General features: G+C 41.2%; 1 protein-coding gene across 1 annotated transcript; it reads left to right on the forward strand.

Moving 5' to 3' along the window:
* The first annotated feature begins 1617 nt into the window (after window positions 1-1617).
* On the forward strand, window positions 1618-9580 carry lrrc38a (leucine rich repeat containing 38a). The gene is made up of 2 exons (XM_032519918.1): window positions 1618-2579; window positions 7657-9580. Exons 1-2 carry the CDS (start codon window positions 1952-1954, stop codon window positions 7902-7904), a joined length of 876 nt encoding a protein of 291 aa, XP_032375809.1. The 5' UTR covers window positions 1618-1951; the 3' UTR covers window positions 7905-9580.
* The last annotated feature ends 232 nt before the right edge of the window (window positions 9581-9812 follow it).

Here is a 9812-nt window from a genome sequence, read left to right on the forward strand (position 1 = left end):
TTTCTACAGCAGACAGGGTGACTTGTCATAGTAGGAAAAGCACCACTAAAGGTGATAACATTAACTACAATTCCATCAAGAGTTTCAGTAAGCTATTTCAGTGAGTCAGCTTGCACAAGTAGAATGCAGCCATCATTAATGGTTTTAAATACACATGTGCTTTTCCTACTAAACTGAAAAAAATCCTGAGCCTAAAGCCTTTTTGGAGAGGTCCACAGTGTAATGTTTTGATATGCAGGCGTTAAAGTTAATTTGACTGGCAAAACAGTTAAAGTCCTTCATACATTGCACAATACTAAAAGTCATAATTTTTGAGAATTAAAATGTTTTGGATACATTTTTACTTCTTGCAACCATATATTAAATTAAGAATCAAAGTAGATTTTCAAATTGCAATAATATCATAACCCTACATTGAATCATTGTGAAAACCAAACTAGATGTTGTGTGGTTACTTTGGCCAGGTCATCATCAAAAAAGCAAATTAGTACATTCATGATTTTGTCCATGTTGACATTAGTTGCTTTGTGTACAAAGTTTATTAAAAACGTTGCTTTATCTTTTCATTTAGCTAGACTTATTTTTTCTAATTTATTTATTTCAAGACAGGGACGTCGCGCAATAAAACATTAATGTTGTACAACAAGAGACTATGCGTTGTGCCAAGTTCTAGTAGATTCTGAGACAGACTAAACTCTGAGACAAGGCCGTTATGTTTAAATAACGGCCATGCTTATTCCAAACAGAAATGCTTTGTCAAGGCAGTTTGGGCTTGAGATCCGTTTTACACTGTGGCCATCGTTAATGGCAAATCGTGTTCCGCTATGAATGTGCACACGCCTATTGTTTTTATCACAAACACGGTCGGTCACCGCAGCGGTAGCCGTCGATGCCGGTAACATGCTCGTATGACAGAGTGCCTCTACAAGATACCTAACCTCTACAGGTTTCCTTAAATCTTTTCCATACTATCAGTATCGAGGGCATCAAACTGATATTAATATTTAGAAACTCATTTGTTGTCTCTTTCATTACAGCTGTTTATGATTAGCCCTTCATTTTTTATGTAGGAATGACACTTGTAAATCAGCCAGCAAAAAGCTGCAGAGTGAAGGCTTCTGTGCAATAGGATGAGAAATTAGCTCTTTTCCATCCCCATTCAACAATTATAGTCAAGGTGAGAAAAAAGAAAAGGGGGACTAAAGGAGGAGGCAAGGAGGAGGCAAGGAAACGGCGGTGATTCCAGAAGACTGCGTCACAGACTCTGTGAGCCACAAATGGTGATGGCATCCACATCTTCACGTCGGGCTGCCTGTGTAAAGAAGAAGCACTTACATCACACTGGAGGACTGACGGGATTTCAGTCAGTGAGGACTCTGCCTGTGGTTCTGCTCCACTGATCCGACTGATGACAGGGCTCAACCTCAGGAGCTGTCTAATGAAGCAGGCAGGGCTGTCCCTGCTAGTCCACACACACACACACACACACACACTCACACATACACACACACACACACACACACACACACCACACACACACACACACACACACACACACACACACACGCGCCCTGCCCCCCTCGCCTCTATTTACCACAGTGTTAATCCTCTCCCTGTTCACATCCCCCCCCCCCTCCCACTCTCTTGCACACTCTGTCTTTTGCTCCTCCCATCTCTTCCCTCAAAGCCAGCAGGCTGCTATTTGATCCAGACTGCTTGTTACATGATCTCCTGGAATACAAAGCTCCCTGGCTACTCCATGGCTTTTCGGGTTGTTCTCGCGTTGCGATGACGAGAGCGCGAAAGGATGCCAGCGCCACGCTGAGCCTACATCGGCTGGCCTTTCCTTCCCCTTCCTTTATATCTGTGCGTTTCCCTGACCTCCCTTCTTACCCCATGCTGAGACCCCCTCCTCCCCAATCTCCTAGTTAACGTTGCCGCCCCCTTGACAATGATACCATGCGTTAGCTGGCTGCAGCCTTTCCTTGCCTTGATCTCCTCCTCCTTGCTTACGCGAGGCCAAATCTGCCCATCCAGCTGTTTGTGTCCAGACCACCACACTGTGAACTGCACCAACCAAGGTCTAACCAGAGTCCCAGACCCGATCCCTCTGGGTGTTCGCCGTCTCCTGCTCTCCAACAACTGGATTCCCTGGATTCCTTCCGACTTCTTAGTTCTCTACAGCGATCTGGTCTACCTCGACCTGAGGAATAACTCCCTCTCCCAGCTGGAGCCAGGTACACTGAGCACTTCCTCTAGATTAGTCTTCTTGGACCTGGGGAGCAACAACCTGACGGAAATCTCCTCGGGAACATTTGGGGAGTCCAGGAGTCTCATCAAACTACGATTGGGGAACAACCCCTACCTAAACATGGTAAGCAGGGATGCTTTCACGGGGCTGACTTCTTTGAGGGAGCTGGAGCTGGAGAGGAATGGGCTCACAGCGCTGGACGTCATGGTCCTGGAATCCCTGCCCTCCCTCCGGATGCTACGTCTGGATGGCAACCCCTGGCTTTGCAACTGCCACTTTGCCAAACTGTTTGTTTGGCTCACAGAGAACCACCACAAGCTACCAAAGGGTAAGAAGTAAGCTGCTTAAAATACGGACCTGCAGTCTTTGACCCATGGAAGAGCAGAGGAAATCCTTTCCCTAAGAACCATTTAGTCATAACGTTTAATTGATCAATGTTTCAATGACAGACATAGTAGATGATTAAAATACATGTATTACTTACAAATGAAATATATTGGTAGTTCAAATATATTTGAAAAGTGTAATTCTTCCAGGTCAAGGAAGATACACAAATACGAAATGAAATACGAAATACAAAGTGGAAATGACGCGTTGGCTTTAAACTGCCTTCATGGTTCTTGAGTTCATGCCTTTATGGTTCTTGAGTTTTAAATGAAAATGTGTTACAAGGCAACCTACGTACCGTAAACACCCCTGTCTAGACTCCTAGAACTCACAACAAAAGGACATTATATATACACACACACACATACACACACACACACACACACACACACACACACACACACACACACACACACACACACTCAAGTAAATGACCTGGCTTTAGAAATTGAGCAAATGAGCATGGACGTTTCTTGGATTGTGTCCAGAGCCACTGTGAGAGGACGTTGTCTTGCAGTCATTTTGCAGCCGTGGTCCTCGCTACATTCAGAATGGTGTGTTTGTGTATACGCACCTGTGTTTAGCTATACTGTATGTGCCTGTCTCTGTATCACAGTGTTGTGTTCCCGTCAACATCTGTAAGTGCCCACCTATCTCCATTCTATAATCCTCTGTGTGTCCGTGTCTGCCATATATGCATTAGTGCACTTGAATCCTCACATTCCACTAAACAAGTAATTCTGCATCTGTACACCTGTACATGTGTTTGTGGATGCATACTTTTGTGCCTCTGTCTGTCTGTGTGTGTGTTTTTTTTGTCTCTGTGCACATGGTGCCCATTTCAATCAATAAACATGTGTTCTCATGCGTGTGTGTGCTTTGTTCAAATAGCATTCTAAACATATGCCAATGGTTGTCTTCAGTGGCTCATGTACTAATATCTACATGTTTGTATTTTTTAAACCTAACCATATTTTGTTTTCATAGTGTGTGTGTGTGTGTGTGTGTGTGTGTGTGTGTGTGTAAGCATGAGTCTGGCTGCCTGTTGTAGCGCCACGTGACTACAATATCACTATGAGGTCACCGAGTCTCTTTTTGTGTGGAAAACCCCTTCTGGTCTTACAGTGACTCACACATACATAAACACACACATCCACACACACTTGATAATAATGTCCAGTGACTCTTGGGTGCAGCAGTGCTACAGAGGAATCAGAATAAAATGGAAGAGCAGTTTTCAAGGTGTTACAATGCATTGGTACCAAAACACACTGCTTGGGTTCTATTTTCTGACATAGAAAAGGAATGTTCATTCACCATAGACTAAAACATATACACAACTAAAATACTTAAAAATAATTATAGTAATTATAGCAGTGGGTATGATGGAATTACATGAGGGCTGTGTTGATGTTTTTGATTTTAATGTTATGTGTAACGAGTTTGACAAGTGTTTCATCTATATTGATACAGTAGTTAAGATTTTAAGAATTCATTACCATGATTAGGTAAGAGCCAATGAAGGTTAACCATGAACCCAGCTAGTTTGCATAGCTCATGTTACTGTATTGTGTCAACAGTTTATTTCATTTAATATTATGCTCATTTTCAGGTTCATAAATGTATTTTGAGGTTGTACCAGAATAGGTTTACATGGTTTCATTTTCAAAAAAACAACTTTTTTGGTAGTACCACACATTGCTGCAGATCCTGTTTTCACCCTGTGTGTATACCTAAGTCTCTGTTTTAGCTACAGAGTGAGACATCTCACTTCTGTACTATCTTTGTTGAGCTGCACATGCTCAGTAGCTAGGTAAGATCTTGTCAGCTAGATAACTCTTTCTCTAACTTTGGTCAGTCCAAGACAGGATTAGCTGGGAGACTTCTTCTAGACGAGGGCCACTTGTGGAAGACCTGCAGAACAGGGACAGGAAGTAGTTCTTTTGGAGATTATGATCAACTAGTGTGTTGTAGCAGTGTTTTGTCATTGAGAACAAACTAGTATTCTTGCTCTAGCATGCTACGGTTGGCCACCTCGTCTCGGCTAGTGATGTAGAAAGCCGTGCAGATGTTGAACAGCTCACCTACTACCTACTACTAACTAGTATTGAGCTACACGCTTTTAAACAGTCAGATATCACGGCACTTAGTTTCCCCAGGTGGCGTAGCAACAATGCAGGAGTTTCAGTGTTGCCAGGTAGACCTGACAGGACTTCAGACGAACCAAAGATAGCAATCTATTACTGCATTTTGCAGCTGAGTTGACCACACACATAGACCTATTATAGCCCTAACTTCAATAATGACACTGTGTAGTTTCATATTTATGAAAATAATTAATTTTTTTCTGAAATGAAATGCCTCGCAAATCTTCTGACTTCTTCCAGCTCCCGTTGACTTCAATGCTCTACTCGTCCCTATTCCTAGTATCCCTACTCTAACAGTGAGATTGACTACCGTACCGCTGGTCTCCCGCAGGAATCACGTGACGAATTATTGGAGTGAGTTTGCCTGGAAAGTAGAAAACTATACACACACAGTCTTCACATGTCCAATATTATTACACTTTCGGAAAGAGGTTGAGAAAACCCTAAATTATATTTTTGATTTTTAAGGACCTAAAGGAAAATTTAAAATAATTTGTTACAAGAAATGATACTTTCTGAAGACATGCATCTTTTTAAAGCAGGTGACAAGGACATGGAAACCAAAAATTATTTTAAGGAACTCCCCTATACCTATCTCCTAACCCCCCCCCCCCCTTTTGTCTTTATTTAGTTTTGTCTATTTTTTGTTTTATTCTGGTTTTGTTTTGGCGTTTTGTGCAATGGACCCAGAAATGTTAAAGTGCTCATATTATGCTAATTTTCAGGTTCATAATTGTATTTATAGGTTATATTAGAATAGCATTTTTGTTGTATTACACCTTGCTGCAGCTCCTCTTTTCACCCTGTGTGTTGAGCTCTCTGTTTTAGCTACAGAGTAAGGCATCTCACTTCTGTTCCATCTTTGTTGGGAGTCGCACATGTGCAGGAGCTAGGTATAGACTACTAGCCAGTCAGTTGTATAGCATGAGGGCGTGCCACGCTAACAGCTAGGCGAGCATTATAGCACGTATTAAAAAGTGAAGCACATTTGTCCCGGAAGTAAAGGCTAGACTAAAGCTGTTTGGAGCAGTTTGTGTGTTTTTTGTTGGAAAAAAGTCCTTTCGGGGTATACTTTGGGCTTTTTTACTTTGTTAACATATAACGTGTACAAAAGATATTTAACACAATAAAGGAAAAGGAAAAAGCCAAAAAGCATACGATCTATGATCTCTTCATATTTCATTACTTTGTGGTAATGTCTGTAGTTCTACCATGGACCCTGAAACATTTTTTGTGTAAATGTCTTAGATACCTTGTTTCCAGCCATTCTAGCGTGGTATAGAAAGCCTGCAGGAAGACTAAGCTCCATTTGTGCAAGTTCTCATTAGTATTCAATGAGCTAAGCAGCTTGACTCTGATTGGCTAAAAGCTAGCCAATGAGAGCCTGGCTATCAGCATCCTTTACGCAGCGCAACTGGGCGAGCTCATGAATAGTAATGAGCTCAGGCAACATGACGTCAGACTGACCAGCTGTTGTAATTCGCCTGATTTCTCCTCTCACTTATTTTTAATGGCTAGAGCTGACAGAGGAGGTAGAAGTTCACTTTCACATTCACCACATAACACTAATACATATGGACCTAACATGTTTAAAAAAAATGCAAGTAAAAATGTTTTTGTGTGGCAAGGCACCTTTAAAATGCATTGACTCAAGTGACTCGCATAACACCAATCAATTTAATGAGTGATTCAAAATAATCCAAATCCTTAAAAGGAATCGAGTTTACCAGGCCTAATAAATATCAGATTCATTAATTCACTCAATTAGTATCTTTATTTTAAGAGGACACAAACTTTTGAGGCAGTGTTCACAGTTCAGTTATTGGCCCTTGAGTCCAGGGTGGAGCCTCGTTCATTATTTTCAGTTTGATATAATATCTTTGATAACGGCTCATAATTGAATCTGTACCACCAAAAGACATCTGAACAATGGAGAAAAACTGTATTATAAAGGTGCCGATTCTTTCAGATCAGAGTAGGGTCATATCCAGGTTAAACCCTTGTAGAAGTACAAGTATGTACTAGTGTGAATGACAGTAAAGTTAATCTTAATAACTAATGGATGTTACTAATATTGAACTATTTATACTGGTTGGAAATAAGGTTCTCAGGTTGCTTCATTGGTGTGAAAAAGAAACGGGTCATTCCGTAATACCTTTTTTATTAAAAGGCCTTTCCTCTCAGCAGACATTTTGACTTGTCACAGTAGGTAAAGTGTAGGTGTAAATATGCTTTGAATTCAAGTTCCTGCATGCTACCGTACTTTCACTCTTACTCAAACACTTGAATATAACAGAGCCATAGTACTGTTAGTAATATCTGCGTTTCTCCTATTATAAGTGCTAAAAAAAGTGTAAAAATGTTTGCTGTGAGAAGTCTACATCTTTTCATCAATTCACATTGTGTACCTGTAAAAGAAGGTCATGTTTTGACTATCATTAGCCCAAAACGTAGCGGTCTCATTCATTTCAATGAGAACACAGCACCCCAGCACCCTGCTAAAGCCTACTCCTATGAGGGCCCTGGCAATAAATACAGGGACATCTTTGGGGAAAAAGTTGAACCTATCTTAACTTTTGTAACAATGCAATCTCACCTGGCAGATCACTGTGTTCAATCAAACGTGCAAGTGGACATTCCCAGTAATTACTTTCTAATTGAACAACATAGATCTGCTGTTTACCTCAACAGTGAATGTAACCAACTTTAGCCATAAGGCCACCTGGGCACCTCACCCCTTTTGCCCATTGCTCTATTTGGTCTGAACAGCCTCTTACACTTGTAAATGGGGCTGTTGATACAGGCATAACTTTAAGAAAGTTTAGTGTCTCTGTGCCTGTCAGTTGGTTCACTTGTTGTCTCTCTTCCCAGGTATGGAGGGAATAGAATGCTCACTGCCTATGGATGGGCGTCGTGTTCCCCTGAGTTTACTCTCTGAAGACAGTTTTCAGAAGTGCCGTGGTACCCTCACCCTTACTGACTATCTGATCGTCATCTTCTCCGGTATCTCCGTCTCAGTAGCAGCCATCGTGGCCAGCTTCTTCCTTGCTTCCACAGTCCATTGCTTCCAGCGCCTCAGCAAAGGCAGCAAAGGAGACGAGGAGGACGGCAACGACTGATGGGGAAAAGGGAAATGGATTAAATCAAACACAAGTATTTCACACATAACTGTTGCTCAATCGACAAAATGTGACAGCCAGGAGTGATTGTGGTGGTGGTGGTGGGGAGGTGGGGTTTTTAAAGGCATTAAATGTAAAGGCACATCAAGAAAGCTCTTTACATGTCAAATCCAAGATCACAAATTAATTGTCATGAGAATTACAGACTGGTTTGGGAAACGCCAGGTATGCATGACTCTGTGAACAGGTATTGCATTCACTGAATGTAGCAATTTCTGCTCTGGTGTACAGTACTGACTGAAGGGACACTGGTCTGTGCAAAGGCGTTGTCTCTGTAGCATTGCACAGCGATTACACCGTTTTTGAAAAATATATGCAGTCCAAGTCATTAAGACTGATATTAGCAAATTTATTCTTAATGGAGGTAAAGGGACCCACGTGTGTTGTAGTGTTGGGATTATAGGGAATCGAAGATCAGCAGGAAATAGAAGATATACAACCATACACCAAACTGACTTTGCTGTGTCAGCCTCCCCAAACAGAAGTCTACAAACCAATGTGAACAATTTTACGCAAAGTGAGTTCTGCAGTTATTACATTTTATTGTCAAAATTTCCATTTAATGTCAAATTAGATGCTAAAATGTTCGTCAAGAGAGGGGGGGGATGACATGCAGCAAAGGGGCCACAGGTCGGAGTCAAACCTGGGCCCCCTGCGTTGTGTGTATTTATGGGCGCCCGCTCTACCAACTGAGCTATCAAGGCACCCCTCCATTGGTCTTTTAATAGTTAGAATCTTGTACTTGAGGTTATGTTTTTCTTGTTGCTTACATTCAAACTCAAACTAGTTTGATTAATGTGTAATGGTGATAACTACAGATTGTAGTGATTTTACCATTAGATGCATGTTCTCTTCTACAGTACAATCATAATTATATCAACACTATGCTGTTATTACCATTAATCATATCATTAGATAATATTAACTAATGCTTCATGAAGATTTGAGTTTGATTATATTGTAGCTGCCTGGTTACTTTTTCATCTTTTTATATCTGAAGAAATACCAAATGGAGAGGAATACATTATTTATTATTAGCAAAAAAAGGCCATCACCATGGCCAAAAGTTAAAGCCAGAAGTGCCTTAAGATGACTTATGAAGGATTTAGGGTATTAGCAACTTTTGATATTTTAGGCTGACTCCAGCATTTCTCAACCATCACAATTATATTTTTAGCAGTGTGGAGAAAGTTTTGAAACAGCATTCATGGCTTCATGTAAATTCTATTTTTAAGCTATTTCCTGTCTTAATACATTTTTAGGCAAGCACCTATTTATGTTGAAAATGTCATAATTTATTTCAAGGAAAACACAATTCTGGTGGCAGGTAACAATTAAAAATATAAAAATATAATGGAATATAATTCAGCAAGGGGGCTTTCGCATCCGACTACACTTAAAGGTCCCATGGCATGAAAATTAGTTTTTTAAACAATAATATGCTTTCCCTTAGCCTGCCTATGGTCCCCCAGTGGCCAGAAATGGTGATAGGTGTAGCCCGAGCCCTGGGTATCCTGCTCTGCCTTTGAGAAAATGAAAGCTCAGATGGGCCGATCTGGAACTTGCCCCTTATAAGGTCATAAGGAGCAAGGTTACCTCCCCTTTCTCTATTTTGCCCGCCCAGAGAACTTGGCCCACCCATGAGTGAGAGACATCATGGCTTTCAAACGAGTAAAGTGGCGGTTGGTCAAGGCCACACAACCACCCTCCACCTTGCACCACCCTCTCTCTCCTCAAATCGTACAGACTAAGAAATGGCACATACTAAGGAAAGCTCATTGTGGGACTGGCTCTATTGGCTGTAATTCTGCACCAAGGCTAGATTTTGGGAGAGACTTCAGATACAGT

The sequence above is a fragment of the Etheostoma spectabile genome, chromosome 7 (assembly GCF_008692095.1).
Source record: "Etheostoma spectabile isolate EspeVRDwgs_2016 chromosome 7, UIUC_Espe_1.0, whole genome shotgun sequence".
NCBI classification, from domain to species: Eukaryota; Metazoa; Chordata; class Actinopteri; order Perciformes; family Percidae; genus Etheostoma; species Etheostoma spectabile.